We start from the raw sequence: 21,985 nt of genomic DNA on the forward strand, positions 1-21,985 counted from the left end.
AAGTCCCACTGACACACATGCTGAACTGCGTTGCTGAACAGGGATGGACTACTGAAATGGGTCCTAAGGAAGTAAGTGTTATGAACGCCTGGTAGCCACTCCATATATAAGGATGTAATGAGGTGTCCATTTTAAGTCAGATTATGACCTCATCTAACATCCTCATGATTTCACCCTGAAATTCCTCACACAGGAGAGATTTTTCCCCCCTAAGGCTGGAGCCTGATGTCTCCTATTTAACCACACAACAGATTCAGCAACTGTGCAAGCTTCTCCCGTGCTGCCCTGCCAGCATGCCTCACCTCTGACCTGCAGGGAGCAGCTCTAAAGGGGAGGTCACTCAGGCCTATTCAAGTCTGTGGCAATGCAGGGTTTTTGAGTGCAGATTTTTTTTTTTTTTTTTTTTAAACTCTGGCTGCTTGCAACCACTTCTCTAAATAGTCCGTAGGATTCAAGCTGTAAAGATGCAACGTGAAATACCAGTGAAGGTTGGGGATGCTCAAGAGATTGGTCAGAAATGTCATTCGGCAATTGCAACACACAAAAAGGTTTTATTCTGTTACAGTTCAACTATTCTTGTTCCTAAGGCCTTGCATTAGGATCAAGTAAACTAGCAGACATGAAGCACCACTACAGGCCAGAATCACCTGTGAGGCGCGTTAACACACTGACAAGCACTAACTCGGACTTGCTGTGGAGTTAAATACGGGACGACTCAGGACAGAAGGGATGGGATGAGCCTCAAAGACCGGGAATTGCACAGCATCTAAAACTATGCTCTTTCCATTGATTAGTGACCAAGAGCAGTGACATTAATACACAATCCTCTGCAACCAATCCCCACCCACATTCCAAGATCTTTCAAAACAGGATTATTTAAAATTAAAATATAGCAAACAACATATCAAACCAAAACTTCGAAGAAATAATAGGTCGTAGGACCATATACAAAGTGCAAAATACAAACAGCCTTCCCCTCCCCCCAAATTGGTATCATATGTCCCATAAAAATCATATACCTATGGGAATTCCCCTCCAACTCCCACTTTCTAGAGAGGGAAATCCAAAGGACAGTTATCATATGGGCAGGTGTCAGGGAAGGTGAAATTCTGGATTAACAGCAATTTTTTAGTGATAGCAATGTTTGCACACAGAACCAGTTAAAGGCAACCAGTGTACAATATTACCAGAAAAGTGACCAATGCTGATTGGCATTCCACATTTTGCAGGTGAAGGACGATCTCAAGGGAAATATTTTACGTAACTATTGCTCAGGAAAATAATTGGTATTTTGGTTAATTACAACATAGAAAAAGAATGACAGAAAAATCTTGAGAGAGACAAAGAAGGTGAGGTAATATGTTTTACTGGACCAACTTCTGCTGGTAGACGGGACACACTTTGAAGCTACACAAAGCTCTTCCTTGGGTCTAGAGAAGGTAACCAGAGCATCGGAGCTAAATACAAAGTGGGAGAAGATTGTTAAGCATAAGGGGTTCACACATGCTTTAGGAGTCCACTTAAAATGAAGTGAGCAATAAAGGGTTAGATTGTTGAGCATAAGGGGTTGTAACTTGGCTGGCAATTCCCCCAAAAATGAGATATAGGATTTCCATTGCTCAGTTTGTTTTTCTAAAGTACATTATTAGTGAACTGGTTCAAATCAAATGCACCAATACAAAATGGGGAATGACTGGCTAGGCAGTAGTACTGCAGAAATGGACCTGGGTGTTATAGTGGATCACAAATTGAACGTGAAACAACAACGTGATGTAGTTACGAAAAAGACGTATTATTCTGGGGTGCGTTAAGAGGAGTGTCAAATGAAAGGACACGGGAGGTAACTGTTCGGCTCTAGTAGGCATTGATGAAGTCTCACTGGAGTATTTTGTCCAGGTTTGGGTGCCACGCTTGCCACGTGTCCAGGTTTGGGTGCCACGGTGCCAAAATACCAAGAAAGATCTGGACAAACTGGAGCAAGTCCAGAGGAGAGCAAGAAAAATGATAAAAGGTTTAGAAAACTGACTTAGAAAAGGTTAACAAACTGGGCATATTTAGCCTTGAGAAAAGAAGACTGAGGGGAGAACCTGACAAAAGTCTTTATAAAGAGGACAGCGATCAATTGTTCTCCACGTCCACTAGAAGGAAGGACAAGAAGTAATCGGCTAAATCTGCAGCAAGGGAGATTTAGGTTAGATATTAAGAAAATCTTTCTAACTATAAGGATAGTTAAGTACTGGAATAGATTTCCAAGGGAAGTTGTGAAATTTCTATCACTGGAACATATTAGACACACACCTGTCAGGGATGGTCTAGGTTTACTTGGTCCTGTCTCAGCGGATGGGGCTGGACTAAATGACCTCTCAAGGTCCCTTCTAGCTCTCAATTTCTATGACTCTATTAATCTATAAAATAGGTACTGCCTGACTTTTGACTATTGTCTGATTTTCCAGACCTAGGTGCAGAATGACAAACAGGTCACATGATGCTATTGTTTAGCCAATCAAGAAAGCGAAAGAAAAACATCATAATTTTGTAAATGTATGCTGCAAAGTAATGATCAGCACATGGTATTATTGGGATTTAAATAAACTGTCATGCAAATTTACCTCTGAAAATGGACTGCTTGGCTTAATTTATCTATAGCCACTGCTGTTCTAATGTGGGTAAAACTTGGGTTAAGTTTTTGTTATTTGGGTATTCAAGATGGGTTCTGAACCATCTTCAGCAAACGAAGCGGAGAAGTAAATCAGAAGTCACAATGATAGGCTGGTCAAAATGGGAAGGGACAGGTTCAGCTCCCGAAGCGGTATAGCAGTTTACAGTTTTCGTCTGTGAAAAGTAAATTTTGCTCTACTTAGGTAGGCAGATCCCTCCTGAATGGTCCCCCATCCAACGCTTCATACAGAGTATTATTATATATAAATGGGTGTGAATATACACACACATATAATGTACAACTCTATATAAAACTACATCTAAAACTATATAAAACACTTAGATGCAGACATTTATTATAAGGGCCAGACTAAAGATGATGTTCATCTTATCATAAAATCTGCTCATGGTGAGATCATACCGAACGAATAAAAGATTTTTCCATTGTACCACAAGATAAACATTTTGATAAGTGGGAACAATTTAGGGTCAGGTCCTGCTTCCATGGAAGCCATTTTGCCATTGCCTTCAATTAAAATGGGACCAAGCCCCATTGTTTGTATCACACACTACGTGTACAGCCTTCCCGATGGTAATAAAGAACATGCTGCACGATAAAGTTCATTTCCCGTTATTTCTGTTTCAATCCTAAAGCTTTCTCCCATGTGCTAACTGTGAAAAACCCACATGAAAATAGAATACCTATATCCTTCTGAAGTGCGGCCAGTAGGCTTGCTGCTTACACTGTCCGTATATTTCTATGTATTCATAGCTCTGTCTGGCTACTCGTGCTTTCTAGAGAATGCAGCCATTCCAGAGTCAAGACTGGGATTCCTCTTTTTGCCTGCCCTGTTGCTCTGCAGTATACGCTGTCACGTCAGAGTGTGTTACACTGAGTGCCATTTTAATAAAACATGAAACTAATGAAGATTTCCGAGATAGTGCTAGAAAATTAATAATGAACAGATTTATGTCAAATTATTCAACACTTGTCATCCTTCCGTGCTCCCGCCCCCCACACATGCAAGTCAAAATCCAATGTCTGAAGGTTCCTTGAAAGAAAACACAAATGTTGCTGTACTATTTACCCACCCCTCTGCACAAGACACACGTATATGAAGATCTCCCCCCTTCCCCGGTACCCAGCAGCTCCATAGAAATGATGACAGCCATTCAGGGGTTAAAGAGAGGCAGTGAACCCCCAGTTAATGAGTAAGAATTCAGCAGGCAGTGTAAGATAAATGGAGCTTTCTCTGCTTCTGCTGGAGTCAGCATGAACTGCGGCCCTGCGGCTTGTTTGTGGCAAATGGAGTGCGCGAAATATCAAAGGGCAGTGATCCAGAAGAAGACCGACTTTGACAAATTTTAAATTGGCCAGAAAGAAAACCAGCAAAAAAAATTATGCAATTCGCTGTGTCCTGCAATCTTGGCTTTCCTGCCGTTGTACGGAATTAGTGGCAAAACAACAGCAATGATCGCCTGATGTTGGGAGCAATTAAGAGCCATCTAAGTGAGATGCTTATCAGCGACTGAAGCTTTTAGGGCTCTCTGTATGTACAGTTGTAAGTGACTTGCTCTTGTGTTGCAGTCATTTTAATTAAAGTGTATGGAGTAATTATCCTGTTTAGAGAAAGGAAAAGAAAAAAAAAAGAACAAAAAACCCCCACGCAGTCTGGCGTTGGATTTTAGAGAGACTCTCTTGTAGAAAAATGTTTGCCCTTTTTCTCTCTGATCAAAAAGAGGATGGTGCAGGGGTCACAGCCAGCGTGATTTAGGGTTGTTTTCTAATAGCGGCTGATGGAATGGAAGGGATTCAGTGCTTGAATTCAATGTAACCGACATCGGGTACGAGCCACACAACAGTAAATTCATAAGGGCAACACAAAAATGACATTTGCTACTTTTCCCTGCTGCTATGAGATTAAAAACCAAACAGTCCTTTTTCTTCGAGGCCAGTGTCTACACAGGCTCGGGACTGGACTAATTTGCCTGTGTCATGGAAGACACCATCTTCTGTGGGGGGTTTTATTGTTAACTTGAGAGGAGCAGGACCTTTCCTGGTGCTGCTGTGGTAAATATCCTCAAAATGGTGCTCCTGCAGCAGGGCCATTTATCTGCATGCACAAGTGCTGACTGTTCAGCGTATACTCTTCTCTAACCACACATCTGATTTCCCCTTCCCCTCAACTCTAGAGACTTTCATACCGGAGGGGCAGTTCTTCCACCAAGCACAGGGAGGTCCAGAAGAATCACCTCCAGGTAGCGTAGCTATGAATCCTGCCTTGACTGACTGGGTTAGGAATTACGCTGCAGCCTTTAACTGAGCAGTATAAAGAATTTCAAGTGTGCATATACTTGGACTCTGTGCTAGGTTCCCAAGATCTGCTGGAGTCTGGTTTATCTAATTGTCTCTAAAGGGCCACTGTCAAGTCAAATGTAGCCCAAAATTCAGAGCTGGTGAAAATAAACTTTTACCAAACCTAAGAACGTTAGAAATGTGCATTTCAATCCTAAGGAACCAGTCTATTTGACACCAATTTTACACCAGCTGAGGACCTGGCCCACTAAATTTTGAGTGAGCTGAGCATACTTAGAGAATTAACGCCAGCATCAGGACACCTTCATCGTTGTTTGTTGTAAAACCCATCAATTCTTTAAAAGAAAAATCATGACTGATGTAGAGAAAGTAGACAAGAAAGTGTTGTTTACTACTTCTCATAACAAGAACTAGGGTCACCAAATGAAATTAATAGGCAGCAGGTTTAAAACAAATAAAAGGAAGTATTTCTTCACACAATGCATAGCCAACCTGTGGAACTCCTTGCCAGAGGATGTTGTAAAGGCCAAGACCATATCAGGGTTCAAAAAAGAACTAGATAAATTCATGGAGGATAGGTTCATCAATGGCTATTAGCCAGGATAGACAGGCATGGTGTCCCTAGCCTCTGTTTGCCAGAAGCTGGGAATGACCGATGGGGGATGGATCACTTGATGATTACCTGTTCTGTTCATTCCCTCTAGGGCACCTGGCACTGGCCACCGTCGAAAGACAGGATACTGGGCTAGATGGGCCCTTGGTCTGACCCAGTAGGGCCATTCTTATGTTCTTATGTTAATTGGTTAAAAAAATACTACACACCCACACTAAATGCTGTAGATGTACATGAAAATAAAGAATACTCTATGAAAACACACACGACTCGTCTCATCTGGTTTTCCTCCCAAATTGGATGACAGTAAATAAAAATTATCATGAATTTCATAAAGTCAGTCAGTTCCCCCTTTTTAAAGGTCAAACACACTTATTAGATATTAGCTGATACCTGGATCACTGATATGCCAATAATACAGTCCAGACATACCTAGTCGCTCTGCCAGACGACTGTAGATTGGGTCCACCCGTCTCATTGTTTTCACCAAATCTTTCCTGCGGAATTTGATTTCTACGGTCCCTTCTGGCTCCAGAACTCCTCCTCTGATCAGCGATGAGAAAAGAGAAAGGAAAAGCACTTTCAGATCATCAGATAAGGAAAAACACAAACTGGATTGGTACAATTTGTTGTCTAGAAAGTATTGAGAAAAAGAAAGACTCTTAGCTATTATTTACCTAACCCCAAATAGAATGTGCATAAGATGCATAGGAGGCCTTATAGAAACGTATCAATCTAATACTATTTGATGCAATTTGGTACTAATAAATAACATTTGGAACTCTTGTAGCGCCTTTCAGCTTAGGCTCCAAAAGCTCTTTAGGTGAATTTTATGAAAATGTCTTGCCAAAATAATGCTGCTCATTACAGAAGCTACCTGCTGCCCACGTCGAAGACACATGATTTGGAATCTAGGTTTGACAACAAAGACAGAAGCTATTTTACTTTCAAGTGCAAAAGAGTGAGAGAAGAGAAAAGAAAGGTCAGCGGAGAGGCTCTAAGGAGTGGTGGTTGGGCTTTCAGATTGTACAGCAGAGCTTCAGCATGGATATGATCACAGACTGTACTTGGACAACAAGCTTTTGCAGTCCAACAACAGGTCACTAAGCTACACACGGTTTTGCAAAAGTCCTCAATTCTCAAGTCGAGCAAAGCTGCGGAAGCGGCAAGTCCACACTTGTACTGGCACCGCAGGATATAGCCACTAAAGGGGCGTACGCACCTTTGCATGTAATTACTCAGAATGTGTTCTCAGCGTGCACAGCTGTCAGTGCAAGATACAGTTGGGAACACAATAGTGGAAATACACTCTCCTAGAGATTGCTGCAATCGATTCCACAGGGTTATGAGCTAAGTGGTACAAAAAACTCCGAGGTTCTGGCTTGCAAGTGTTTGTAAGAATCTTTTCAATGTCAGGTTATGTCGGGTGGAAGTGAATGAAGGGCAGAACTGCTCCTGTAAAACAGAGTGACGATAAAGGGCCATTGTTGTTGGATATGTCCTTTTAAGTGGGATTCTCAGACAGGTACTAACAGGTGTGGTACATTAACATGTGCACAGGGATTAAATCATAATGATGATGATTAAAACACTTTGTACTCTATAGATCTTCCATCCTGGGATCTCAAGGCCCTTTAAAAACAATAAGTAGTTATGCCTCGTGACACATCTGTGAGGCATGTTACAGAGAGGAAAACTGAAGTAGAGGGAGGTTAAGTGACTCATCCAAGGTCACAGAGAGTCTGTGGCATTGTAAGAAACAGACCCAAACTCCTTGCTCCCAGTCCTGGACTACAAGACCATCTAATAACCTCATTTTTCTAGAGACTAGCTTCAGAATTGCCTGAGTATGATGGAATGGTTGGAGAATAAAATGAGTTTGAGGATCCAAACTGGAGCCAACACACCATCTACCTGGAGGTCTCCGAGGGATCCCAACTGGGGCCAATGTACCATTTACCAGGAGGTCTCTGCCTTGCCTTTTCATAACAAACATGCTGAAGGGGTGTTTGCACAACCCTTGCCTGCACTAACAAGAGCTCTCATTGTCCTGAGAATCCTACATTTTAAAGTGGGAAAAGATAGATAGATAACCCCCTTCTAAGTTCTGAGATGCAAAGGACAGAAAATGTAATTCTTCTAACTCTAGATACAGAGGAGAAGCCTGTGGCCAAGTGACAGTGGTTTCACGTATGACCATTCCACCTGTTTGTATATAACAGGAGAAATAAGCCATCTGGCAATTCTTCATGGAGGTCAATGCGTCACCACTGATGGGGAAAGGCAGTACACGGGAGTGTTCAACACAGCCCCTTAAAGGTGTCCTAAATTAGTCATCTCAACTATGCCAACTGCTCTAAACAAAAAGGAAGGTGCTTCTTCCAAGGAACACATCCCAAGTCAGCCAAAGCTGATTAACTTTTGGGACTGAATTAAAATTGTGCCACATTCCCTACTCCAGTACATGACGCACCTGGGGGTAAGCTGGTTATTTGGTGTGAGGGGGAATGACTTAACCTGTGAATGAGCAGAAAGAGCAATGCTGAACCATCTCTAACACAATGGGTAACCGGACTGGCTGCATGCATCCTAAAAAGGAGGAGGAAAGTTGCAAGGTGAATTGCAGCTGCCCCCACTTTTGTGAGTGGAACCCAGAGAGTTACATCTGTGGAACTGTGTAACGGGATGAGTCACATCAGAATAATGATGTTGTTTTCACCTTCAGATGTTAGTCTATTTTCCCATCTGACTGGCTATTTTCAGATCACATGGCTGACCGGATCAAATAGATTACAAACAGAAATCTAACATGGCCAGGTTCTCTCAAGTGTTTGAATTGCTTTTCTGTAGCATAACCTCACCTCTGTCCTCCTTCCCTTGACTGCTCCAAGTCAAACTCCTCTGACAAGAGCATGGCACTTTGCCCTCACAGTTTATTCTGTTCTATTAGTCATTGGGAGGCAGGATTGTTACACCCCTCCAAATCAGCCCGTGTCTTCTTTTTTTTTTTCTTCTTCAGTGGCTGGAGGGCTTGTTTTTAACAATTCACTTCTAATTGTTTGCAATTTTACACCGAGGAATAACACGCACCATGGGCATACTTACACATGTTGCATTTTATAGACGTGAGGGATAGCTACACCATTGCCTGTGCAGAGATCTAAGTATTTCAAAACACAGCAGTACTTATTTGTGCTTGCCAAATTGTACCCAGTTATTTCAAAGTGAAAAAATTGTGGGTGCAAAAATCAGTTGGTAAGTTGAAGCCTTTATGCCAGGGTCTCAAAATGCTTTCCAAACATTAACTAATGAAGTCCCACACAACCCCCATGAGGCAGGAAAAGAGAAGGTAAGGGACTTGACCAAGGTGAGGAAGTCAATGGCTGAGTCAAGAACAGAACCCAAGAGTCCTTATTTCTAGTCTCTTGCGCTAACCACTGGACAACAGTCCCTTCTTTGGTACAGCCAGAAAGCAAACCAACCCCCCTCCTTTATGTACATAAGACAAGCACACAAGACCTGCCTTACTACAACAAAACAATGGCTTACTTAGTCTGGTGTTCTTGTCTTGGAGCAGTACAATATACAGAAAGGAGTCAAGCTAAGTGAGTTGCTTTACCTGCTGTCTCGGTCTGCGTACATCTCCATGTGTCGGGGATTAATGGTGGGATCAATCACGACCCAGGATCCTCCTCTCAGCTCGGCTTGGGGTGGGATGTACACAAGCACTGGCTGTCTATATTCTCTTAGGCCATCCACAATGTAGGCACCAAACTTCAGCACCTGGTCATACATGTCTGGGAAAAGGACACAGTAGTTTAAGTTCTTTATCCTCCTCAATCTTAGGCAAATAAAAAAAAAAAACACTCAGCATTTCTACTGCTGAATTTCTCAGCAGCTCCCCTCAGCACCACCCCACAAGCACTTCTAAGTGTTACCTGGACTTTAAGGGAAGCCCTTAGGTTTGCAAAATTGGACTGGAGTATTTGCAAAAAGACAATTTTCTGGAGACATCCAAACCTCTTCCCTGTCCCAGGTTAAGCTTGGGAAACCAAGAGGATAGACAGCCTCATGTTATAAGAGCACTTCTGCTTCCAGGTCCAGCAGCTCCAGTCTGGAGCTTGAGATTTGCTTAATTCCTATTACATCCAAATAAATTCACAGACCCTTATTCTGGGCCTCCTGTTTGACATACTCAAGTCTCATAATGAGCCCTACTAAAGGATCCACCCTCAGGGTATCCTACTGAAGTTTATGGGTATTTCTGGGTGCTCAGCAATTCTGAAATTCAGGCCAGATAGATGCCTAATACAAACTTGGGTGCCTAACTTTAGGTCCCCAAGTTTGAAAAGTTTTCCATATACTTTTATTCACATTAAATCTACTGAGCAAACGTGTGCGTGGCAGCACAAAGGGTTATAAATACTTCGCATGTCATCATAAAGAGTGCAGTTCATTCTTTTTTCTTGGGTGTGAAAAGTATTTTCCTCCTTTCTTTAAATCAAGAACAGCTGAAGGGATTTTGCTGAAACATAATAATAATAATTGCACCATCAGGTAGAGTCAATGCATGGAAACTGTCAGCCCCAAAGGTGATTTAAAAGAAAGTAACAAATACGACATGATAGGAGTTTATCATGGAAACAATTAAGCAGCCTCAAGTGCATACATTGTTAAATACTCCACTATATATAGAATTGCTGAATGTTAGAGATGGAAAATACGTACTAGGATCATCCAGTCCTTCTCTTTGTCAAAGGAGTACTCCCTGCATCATACTACATAATCTCTGCCCCTTCTTGGTGCATGAATCCTTTAAATATTTGTAGACTCCTCAGTCGTCGCTTAGGCAACCTACGAATACTCATCTATTTCAAATATTTTCCTCCTAATACAGTCCCTACAAGCCCTTTGATCATTTTTGTTGCTCTTCTCTGAACTCCTTCCAATTGGTCAATAACTCTGCAGTGTCAGGATACCCCAAAATAACTAGTATTCCAGATGTGGTTGCACTAGAGCAATAAAGCAAGGGAGTTTACCTCTCTGCTCCATGACACGATGCCTTTACGTGCCAAAATCATACTGGCCTTTTGTAAGAGTCATATAAAAGGCTATATATGTCCATCCATCTTAGGTACTTATATAAGCCCCATTACCACAGCATCTGAATCACCTCATCACCTTTTGATGTATTTATCCTCACAAGAACCTTGTGAGGTAGAGAAGCACCATTTTACAAAGGGGAATGGAGACAGAGAAACACTGAGTGATTTGCCTAAGGTCACCCAGGAAGCTTGTGGAAGAGCAAGGAACTGAACCCAGGCCTCACAAGTACCAGACTAGCACCGTCACCACTGGGCCTCTTGGGTCCTCTCATATACACCCACATATGTACTAAAGCATGCTTCTTTATAGAGTTCATTCTCTGAACACTCTAGACAAAGAGTTTAAAATCCTTTAAGAAAGTCCAAACACTGCTGAAGAGAAGAATGATCTATTTCCTGCAGATACACATGTGAATATATATATAAATGCTTAAATACAGCGGATGGGGAACAAAACCAAACAATACTCCAAACTCTTCATTTGTCCGGAGAAAAGAAAAGAGAGACCTCAAAAGGAGTGACAAATTTATTACTAATTACACAATTACTTTATTATGTAGTGCTAGTAATAAACCACTTGAAGTACTTTCAGCTAATTCTAGTGTTAAGAAAATAATTGCTTGATTCAAATTATTTTAATTGAATTAATTCTTCACTAGTGCTACATAATAAAATGATTGTGTAATTAGCAATTCATTTTTCATCCCTGCCAAAAGTATATATTTTACTTGGAGTAAGTGGAGGGAACGGGGGGAAGGGGGGGGGGGGGGAGAGACAAGTGCCACTTGTTTGTATTGGGGAGGTGGAAGAGGAATGGAGAGACAGAGGGGAAGACAGCGCTGTATGTACACTGAGGGGGGACTATGTGAAAGGTCTCATCTAGTCCTTGACTGAACTTGCCTCACTGAGGTCAGTGGGAGTTTTGCTGCTCTGAATGGGAGCAGGAGCAGGCCTTTAAACCACCCAGAGGCACGACCTTCAGAACAAAGTTTCCTTCTCTCTTTCTGGGCCCATGCATTAAGCATATGAAATGCAAGAGCACTCACTTCCCCTGGAACTGCCTAGCAGCCTTAACTTGATATTGCTTACATCTTACAATCTTGATATTACTTACTTGAGGACCCTTTGGCCTGCATCTCCTGCACACCCAAAACTCCCACTGAGATAACCTGATGCATTCCTTGGGTATGCAAAATTCCCATTGAAGTCAATGGATCCAACACTGAGCATACAAAACTCCCTCTGATTCAATGGGCTTGATGCCTTTGTGCAGCCAAAGTTCCACTGAAGTACTGGGAGTTTGGGGTCCTTGAAGGATGCATGATCTGGCCCCAAATGCTACCTATTTTGTTTTTTTAAAGTGCCCTAACAATGATCTAAAGAACACTTAAAAATTCCACTAATGTCAGCTTCATGGCTTCTTTGTACCTGATCAGATGGGAACGGAGCCACTGTGGTTCTCACACTACATTGGAATATTTCAAATGTTTGTCAAGACTCTGTATGGTAAGGAATGGAAGAAACTGACACGTCATTCTGTTTGCTGGAACTTCACATCAATGCTCCTCTTTAAAAAAGCTGTGTTGGCTCTTCCCCAACAAATCGTGTATAAATAATTTAGAACCCATCACTGTATATGTAGAGTAGGGATTATTTTTTCCAATGTGCACTACCTCGCACTTATCAACGTTGAATTTCATCTGCCATTCTTATTACCCAGTCACCCAGTTTTGGGAGATCCCTCTGTAACGGCGCACAGTCTGCTTTGGACTTAACTATCTTGAATAAATTTTGTATCGTCTGCAAACTTTGGCACCGTTCACCCCCTTTTTCCAGATCATTTATGACTATGGTGAACAGCACTGGTCCCAATACAGCTCCGTGGGGGATGCCGCTGTTCACATCTCTCCATTGTAAAACGTGATCATTTTTTTCCTACCCTTTGTTTACTCTCTTTCATCCAATTATTTATCATGCAAGGACCTTTCCTCTGATCCCATGGCTACTTAGTTTCCTTAAGAGTCTTCGGTGAGAGACCTTTTCAAAGGCTTTCTGAAAATCCAGATACACTATATTGACTAGATCACCCTTATCCACATGCTTGTTGACTCCCTCAAAGAATGTCAATAGATTGGCGAGGCATGACTTCCCTTTACAAAAGCTATGCTCAAGTGAGGAGTGCATGATCTGGTCCTCCAGTGCTATAATATAATCACTGTAATGCCTTGTAGAAGTCAAATGAAATCAATGGAAGTTTCTATACTATAGAGCCAATTTACAGCAGGGGAAACTAAGGCATAATTTACAAGGTGACAGAAAACGGTTGCCAGATTTTTTTTTAATATATTTAACAATAAAAAAAGCTTTGCACTTCTGTAACACCTTTCATCCTAAAGCCTTTTGCAAACATACTTAGCTAAGCAAAACAACATCCCTGTGAAATAGGTATTGTTTATATTACCTATTTTACTGATGGTGAAAGTGAAATGACAACAGAATTGCTGAAGGTCATTCAAAATGCAGCAAAGAGAATCCAGGAGTAGTGATTCCTAGTCCCCTGGTCTAGCCCCTAGAAAACACATCCTCCCTGTATTATATTAATATTGTATTTGAGTATGAAAATAGAAAATATTTACCACACTGTGATAAATACCTTTACTGTGGTATTTGCAGTATTCTGTATTGTTAGAATGGGAAATACTGCACCAAATTTAACGTCTGCAGATGGCAAATGGTGCCATATTTTAATGGTGCCCAGAGTTCTCTGTTTTCATTGTTTGGGCAGTCCTAGTGCCTTGGCAGGGTAGAGACTTTAAAACCAGTTATTACTGTAACTAACATACTGAATATGGTTTAAAAAGTTATTATGGCAAAGAGCAAAAGCCTAGCCACCCTTAAGAACTAAATGGTTCCACAACTGTGTTCAAAAATACAGATATTTATGCTGAGTATATGAGCAAAGACCATTAAACCTGGAATTCCTCCGTTTGTCTTTTTAAATTGCCTTTTTGTACATTTGAACATAAATACATAACTAGGAAAAAATTAAAATGAATGGGACTTCCTGGCCAGATTTCACTCCAATATTAATTCAAACCTGGGAATCACAAGCCACTTGAAAAGCAGTGTCGATTGGAAATGCTTACAGACCTTTCAGAAGAGCAGTGCTGTTTGTTATGCAGCATGATATTCTGTCCATGTAACATGCACCTTCACATTCAATATCTGTGTGTTTACCTGCAGTGTGTCTCTGCATCTACTGTATCCAGATATAAAATCTGCCAGAAACAGTTATCATTACACTGTGTGGGTAAATATTGGCAGCCAGATGCATCAAGCATGCTAGAAAGGCTGCAGCCAACTTTTTTCATTTCTATAATGACGGGCAGTATGCCCTACTCCCTCGAAGCTGGAACAGATCTCATCAGCTTGACTGGATTACCAGATAGGACCTTAAGGTAAACACCAAGCATACATTGGCTGCATATACACAATGTACCTCATAAACCCATTAAATATAGGGAGTGCTGTATTTCAACATCCAGGTAATCAGAGATTTAAAATGGCCTTTTCATTCTGGTTGAAGTTTTCAATAAGATTTTTTTTTTAAACGGTTATTTATGACTGGTCCCAGGAAAAAATAATAAGTGTAACATGAAAAACCAACCGAGAGTGACCCTGTAGCACCAGCAGTGATGCAGTTTAATATCACTGGGATTTGCATCCTATCAAACTATTCATGCTGAGTTTGAGACCCTGGTGCTAATTTCTAGTAAATTTCACGCTTGATGTCTCACTGTTGTGGGTCATTGCCGGTTCGTCTAAATAAACTGCTTCCAAATGGCTCCTCCATCTAAATATTCAAGCCAGTTTTTATAATTTAATTTTGCATTATGCTGAATAGCCTTCCGGCCAGATAGAGCTCATTGGGGAAACCACCAATACCACTGTGATATGCCTTTATTTATTTTATTTATTTATTTTACTGCTTGAATTAGACCTCCTAGGCTGACTAGTAAAGAGGTTCCCCCCCCCCGCCCCAACTAATGTCAATTTTCAGCATAGCAAGAGCTGTCTCTAATCTTTTCCTACTCATTACACACAATTTTGGAGTCATTTTACCCACAGTGCAGTCGGCTCCTGGCAGTGTGTTTGTGTGCACTGAGGGGTGGCATAATTGTTTATTTTCCCTCCCCGCATAATCCCCAGCTAGCATTGAAACCAAAACTGCAAACAACTCCCCAAGGGATGTTGAAACTGACAAGAGAGAGACTGAGACTTTCTACCCTGGTCCTTTTACATGAGATAATATGGAGAAAACATCCTGACCTGTATGTAAATCAAAATGGCTCTATTCTTCACCCTCCCCTCCTGTGCTGGTCTCACCTCCTCCAAGCTTATTTGTAGTAATAAGTGATATGCAAATAAAAATATTGGCACCTTCGCTATATGGCTCCACAGCCCTGCCCTGTAGTTCTGATTCCAAAGCAAAATTCAGTTTTCAAGGGACATTACTACAAAGGGAAAGTCGTCAAAGAGCATGGGAAGCTGACAACAGCAACAACTTTGTCAGACTACATTCTACAGCTTCTTCTATGAGAGGATGTCAGCACTTTAAAGCATTAATGAATTAAAACTCATAGCAATAGTGGAGAAACTGAGGTACACAGATGTCAAGGTTGCATAGCAAAGTGGCAGAGATGGGACTAGAACTCTGATCTATTGAGGCCCATCATCTTGCGTTGTGAGCAGTGACTAGGTTTCCTCTCTGGAAGATATCCTCATTCTCACAGTATTCTGCCAACTAAACTGTGTTCTTTTCCTGTCACGCTAAAGAGACTAGCAGAGTTCTTGTTCTGGTGCGCTGTCCTCGACCGCACCAAAGGTCAGTTTGGGGTGGGAGGTGGTTTGGATTGGCCAGAGCCCTGGCCTGAGAACAGGAGTGGCCTTTTCCTGCCACTCCTATTCCTCCTCTGGTAACCATCCTGTCGGTTCTGTTGTTGGTAGAACTGTGAAGGAGGTTGAGGTCTGAAATGTTTCCACTGCGTGGCGGGAGTATGGAGGCCCAGCGATTTGAGGGTGGCTCTTGAGTCTTTTAGGCTATAAAGCCTTTTATCCGTCTTTTCTGAAAACAGAGTCACACCCTCAAAGGGAAGGTTCTGAATGCTCTGCTGGACCTCGTATGGCAGACCTGAAACTTGGAGCCAAGAGCCCCTTCTCATGGTGATGCCTGTAGACATCACCCTGGAGGCTGCATCAGCTCCATCTAGCACACCTGCAGGGACGCTCATGAGATGAGCTTGCCCTCCTCGACCAAAACCGAGAACTCGGCACAGGAGTCTTGTGGCAGCAGCTTTGCAAATTTTGCCATTGCTCCACGCGTATTATAGCAGTACCTGCTAACAGTGGCCTGCTGATTTGAAATGCAGAGCTGCAACCCGCCCGTAGAATAGACCTTTCTACCGAAAAGGTCGAGTCTTTTCGCTTCCCTGTTCTTAGGAGAAGGTCCCCGATAACCCTACTGCTCGCGCTGGTTAGCAGTGTCCATGACCAGGGAATCAGGTGGCGGGTGACAGTACAGATGCTCATAACCTTTCAATGGCACAAAGTAGTGCTTTCCATTGTGCTTAACTGTGGTGGGCAATGAGGCTGCAGTCTGCCATAACGTCTTGGTTGTGGCAGATACAGTTTTGATGAGAGGGAGGGCAATGCATGCAGGTCCAGGGAGTGCTAGGAGGTCCACCATGGGCTCCACGTCTTCGATTACCTCCTCCGCCTGAATGCGCAGGCCCTGGGCAGCTCGCTGCAGCAACTGCTGCAACGCCCTGTCGTCCTCCAAAGCTGAGGCTATAGTGGTGCCTGCTAGTGCTTCATCTGGTGAGGAGAAGGAAGAAGCCCCCACAAAAGGTGGCTGTTCCCTCCCCTCAGCGCCCACGGCGTCCCACGACTCCTGGGCTGGAGCTGACCCAGACAGTGCCATGCCCGTAGCTGCTGGGACGAGGACACCCATGCCGGGGCTGCTGGTGGCACCTCAGGCATTGCTGCCGATGTAGGCACCGATGTTAACGTTGGTGCCGAGGTCAGCGCCATTGTCGTCACCGGTGATGCTGGTGACGGTGCTGCAGCTGACGGCGTTGATCTATGCGGCGGCGGTGCCTCAATAGCTGCTGGCGGTGCCGGAGAGATCTCCTGGGCTGCAGGTCCTGGAGGGGTGGAAGGCGGAATGAAAGTAACCGAGGCTACCGATGTTGCTGCCGAGCACGACCCTTGGCTCTGTCACTGGCTCTGATGGAAGGCCCAGGGCATCCAGAAGGGCCACTGCACTGGGTTCTGCCCCTGCGGGGGCCACGGTGCCAGGTAAGCTCATCTCTCCTGCTGTGGCCTGGACCTCCTGCTCCTGGCTGTGCCAGGGCGATAGGAGTCAGATTCTGACTTCGAGGTCTCAGAGGAGGAAGACCATGGAGGAGCTGCACTGCGGGGCGCTGAGAGCGAGGGGACCGACTGGGCTCTTGTTCCCGAACGACTGGTGTCAGAGGGTGCTGTGGAGAAGATGAGCGCCGGGACAGCATAGCCTGTTTCCCTCTTCACTATACTGCGGGGCGGTCCGGTGCTGTCAACACCGGCAGTGTGTCCTTCCTTGGAGGTGAAAATGGCGCCATGAGGCACAACAAGTCTTGAGCCGCATTAAACGCCTCCAGGGTCAATGGGAGCTGCAGCTGCTGACTCCTGAGGTCCAGCAAGCAGGATGGGGCCGGATTCAACCACCCTTCTGGGGCAGGAGTTGACACGGACCTCACAGGTGATGTGGAGCGGTGGTCCAACTGGGGTCTCTCAGTCACCAGCTCCTTAGATTTAGCCAGAGGAGAATGATCCCTCTCCAGCTTTTTTTTCTTCTGAGGCACCAGAGATAGAGACCAGTGCCTAGCTGCCGAGTGGATGCGGGAGGAGCCATGACCGTGCTGAGAGTCTCGGGAAGAGTCCTTTCTTGGCACTGGTTCCCTAGATGATGGCGCCGTGACGCTCCACACCGAGGAGGAGCTGCTGGGTGCGGAGTCCCTATGTCCCGGGTCTGAATGGGGGCGAAGAGCTGCCTCCATGGAGCAGAACTTTGAGCCGCTGTTCCCTCTGTTTCAAAGTTCTGGGGCAGAACTCGCGACATATTCTGCAACGGTCCTTTTGGTGACCCTCACCTAGGCACTCTAAACATGCAGTGTGGGGGTCACTTTTTGGCATGTGCTTAGCACAGACCTCACACTTTTTGAACCCCGGGACTGCAGCCAACCACGGCTCCGGGGATCAGAAGGGGGGAGGGAACCCCCAACAAACTTTAACTATAACAATAACTATTAACTATAGATAAGAGAAAAAGCGCTTGCTAAAGCAAGGGCTCTGGGATGTTCCAACTAACCATCACTGGCAGTAAGAAGGAACTGAGGGGGCGGCGGGTCAACAGGGCCCTATATTGAGCACCATGAAGGTGCAACTCCAAGGGGTGCCCGGGTTGATCCAACGGAAGCTGCTATGGGAAAAAATTTCCGGCTGCTGTCCATGTGGCGCGCGCACACACCTAATTGGAATGGATACGAACGAGCACTTGAAGAAGAACTTCCATTCCAAGTTGCTCACTGCACACCCTGGGTTATTCCTGTTACCCTCCAGCTGCCTACAAATGACTAGATAGGAACAAATGAAGCCCTAAGAATCTCACTCTGTTGTCAGTCAAACGAGATACTGCCAGGTAAGACATTCCTTTCCTCTCCCAAGCTGGAGAGCAAGCACAACTGGATTATTGGCCTGCTGTGTAGAGCATCACTACTGGGGGTGTACCCCCCTGTAGTAACCGGATTTGTTGTTTTAACTATTACACAAATATTCCAGCCTAGTAACCAAGATGTCAGAAATCTCAAAGGGTAAATCTTCAGTAATGTGCACAGAGAGGTAAATGTAAAAAACCCTATTATTGGAGACACGGCCAGCCTGAAAGCCATATATTATAAACAAGTATTTCTTTACCTACGTATGACTTGCTCACAGTCTGGGCATCTCTTACCCTGGACAATGACAATCAATTATGACACCTCCAAGTTCTCAGTGCTGTAATATTTGGGTTGCGAAAACCTGATGGAAATTTGTCCTTGTTGTAAAACCAGTTGTTTTCAACGGCATTTAAAAGAACAACAGAGGGAACATTTTTCTGTGGGAGTTAAGGGTTTGTTTTTATAAAATTAATTTTTTAGATAAAGTGGAGTTGTCACCTTACTTGTCTACACTGGGGTTTCACACTGAGATAAACTGTGTCAGCACAAGTCATGGATAACCTGGACATGGACTGTCTACACTAGGGGCTTGCACAAATGCAGCTATGTTGGTGTAAAAAAAATCCAGTGCAGACAAGGCCTACGAGGCTAGAACTCACAGCAATGCACCTTTAAGAACCACTTATAAAGAACACCAGAAGGAAATGCCACCTCCTAAGCAAAGAACGCTCAAAGGAAGCCCTGCCAGACAAAGGAGATGGAGGTGCAAAGCCTGAACAAGGTAGTTCTAAAATGGGCTACAGATGATTTTATCTTCCAGATTTAAAGGGCCAGCTACCAGCAAAGACCATGCTTGGAAACTGTAGAGTTCTGGTGAGCACACAGCAAAAGTGACGGCAGATCTCCTGAAGGTTAGTAAAAGGGGCTAAATTTCTCAATTATTTTAGAACCAACGGGTTTGAGCGTCAGATACCTTGAGATTTTCCCAGGCAAATCCATGGAGTTTCACGTATTTGAGATAATTATGCCCTGGTGTTGGCTTTGCTACGGTTTCATATTTAACTAACAAAAATTCCAACCACGTGAATGGACCGGACTGTCACCTGACTCCATTACACATGGTTCCATTTTGGGGAGTAGAACCATAATTGTGTTCTATAGCCTGGCTGAAACCTGGTGCATTTCCAAGACTTCCATCTGGTAATGAAACAAAACGCACTACAAATTAGAACAGCATCAAAACAGGGGCAGGGGACAACTTTGATGTAAGCAGCCCCCCTAAACTCAGATGTATTCACAGTATCAATTGGTCCAAGTATCAAAGGTTAGAAAGCCTACAGTTACTCCCCTTCATAGCAATTCTGTATGGCAAGTCATATATGCCTTCAAGATTCCTGCCGTCATCTCTTGTCCACATCATGAAAGAGAATGGACCCAGGCTGCAGCCACAGAGGATGAAATAGAGATGTCCTACTACACAAGTCTGTGTGCGCTATGTTAGGAGAAGGCAGGTGTGCACTGGTTACACAGGACTACTAAGAGATATAGCTGCTCTCCACTATAACAAAGGTCAACTAGAAGAGGGAAAAAACACCTGTAATCCTGAAGGGAAGTCACTGACACAGTCAAAGCACACCACACAACCTTTAGTTCTGTGCCCCCATAAGAACAGTTTGCTTCTCTTGATATCAGGAACCAAACTGACCGTCATCCCCATCACATGAAAATATATCAATGGTTTGATAATCACCTTTCATTCCACCAGAAAAGCCTCTCCAGTTGGCAAAGACCATCAGCGGAAGTCCCTCCCGGTTAAAGTCTTTGATAGCCTGAGCAGTCTTAAAGGCAGAGTCTGGGAACCACACCTGACCAGCCTGTTGGATTATCTGTTGGGGGAGGAAAATGGTAGAACTTGAATGTTTTGTTAACGTGAGAGTTACTATCAGAAGAAAACAAATAAAAAGATACAGCAAGAGCTCCAATCTGAAACCAATGCTGACAAGCATAACAACCTGTCATAAATATTACAGGGCCCTGGGTGCACTGGGAGAATGACGCGCAAAGGAACGAAAGGACACTGACTCGAAGAGTTTACAAAATAAGACGCCGATCCCGCAACTGACTTTATGGGTGCGGAGATCTGCTCTCATGGAGAGCTCCATTGACTTCAGTGCAATAAGGGGAATAAGGAGACAAAAAGAGCACTAAGGAGAGGAGGAAGCAGGAGTGGAGACCTAGGCAGGGCAAGAGCTGGGAAGGCAGAGACCAGGGATATGAACGTAAGAAAGAGCAAGAATTTCAGAAACGGGGGCGAAGTGGCCCGAGCAGCAGGAAAGGATGATGATTTTGGCTTCCCAGGTTTCCTGATTCTAAGACTTGTGCTTTAGCCATAAGATCCTTCCCCGCTTTCAAAAGAGAGCAGGGCTAGCCTCCACAGAGATAAGCCATCTCCTGCCCATATATTCGGTATATCCAAGGCTTTCTCTCTGTGCAAACAGAGCCAGCCAGCAAGACAGTCCATTCACCAGCTCTGAGAACAACATCTTAGCATACGGCCAAAGGCTGATCAGTTTCCTGTCTTGAGGGCCAACCTTCCAATAAACACAAAGAAACTTTTCAAAGAGGCATCTGCAGAGAATGACTTTAACCAAACCCCAACATATGTTCAACAGCAAAACCTACCTTGGCCTCAGAGTCCAGGTTTGCAGGATCAGCAGGGATACTTAGCTCCACTGTTCGGGTTTCTACGGCAACTACTCCTACAGGTATTCCTCCCAGTCTGAACACAGATGAGACAAATCAAAACCCACATATTTTATCATTGTACAACTAGTCATTTTTTTCTAATCCAGCATCAAAACACTTGAAAATAAAAACAAGAGACAAACAATGCAAATCAATGGAGGAAGAGGCACTCTGGTATTTCTGAAGAGTTCAGGCATGTGGCTGGATCATTTCAGAGCTGGATTTACAGCTCTCAGAATAAGACCTATTTATAAAACTAATACCCCACAACAAACCAGAACAGAACAAACTGAAACCTAGCATTTTGCACTAGGTATGGGACAGTTAAACGCAGTTGGACAGGGTGCATCTCTGCTAGCATCTCTCCTAGCATGGCACCAGACAGATTGTCATGAAAATGTCTTCATCAGGAAATATAACCTTGAAGACCCCAGCCTTCTGAGCTCCCCATTTACAATCACAATGATCCTTCCACCCACTACCAGTTGATCAAAAACCCAAATGCCACATGCTTTACGGAAGACTGCATGACCCAGCCACCCCAATTGCCCTGCACACTTTACAGGGATCCCCCAAAAGTGAGGAATGGTGATGGGCATTCGGAAGGTTAGTGTTTTATCTGTTAACCCTCACAGCTGCTGGGTCATTACCGGCGAAAAAGGGGTCTGGTATATGAGAACAAGGAGGCAGGATAACGTGTGTCAAGGAAATTCAGCCTCACTCTCCATTCAGTCTAATAACTTCCTAAAACAAAAGGCAGCCGCTTGTGGCAACAGCTGCTTGCAATGGC

At 43.8% G+C, this 21,985-nt stretch overlaps 1 protein-coding gene across 9 annotated transcripts in view; it reads right to left on the reverse strand.

The window, feature by feature from the left end:
• Nucleotides 1–21,985, reverse strand: part of ACACA (acetyl-CoA carboxylase alpha) — a 206,454-nt gene that overhangs the window by 22,307 nt on the left and 162,162 nt on the right. For all 9 annotated transcript variants that reach the window (XM_043531245.1, XM_043531243.1, XM_043531244.1 and 6 more), the window contains 4 exons: nucleotides 21,133–21,229; nucleotides 20,201–20,336; nucleotides 9,208–9,385; nucleotides 6,021–6,133 (listed from right to left, as the gene is read on the reverse strand). In XM_043531245.1, the coding sequence (XP_043387180.1) occupies nucleotides 6,021–6,133; nucleotides 9,208–9,385; nucleotides 20,201–20,336; nucleotides 21,133–21,229 (524 nt within the window). The remainder of the gene's footprint in view (nucleotides 1–6,020; nucleotides 6,134–9,207; nucleotides 9,386–20,200; nucleotides 20,337–21,132; nucleotides 21,230–21,985) is intronic.

The sequence above is a fragment of the Chelonia mydas genome, chromosome 17 (assembly GCF_015237465.2).
Source record: "Chelonia mydas isolate rCheMyd1 chromosome 17, rCheMyd1.pri.v2, whole genome shotgun sequence".
Classification (NCBI taxonomy): domain Eukaryota; kingdom Metazoa; phylum Chordata; order Testudines; family Cheloniidae; genus Chelonia; species Chelonia mydas.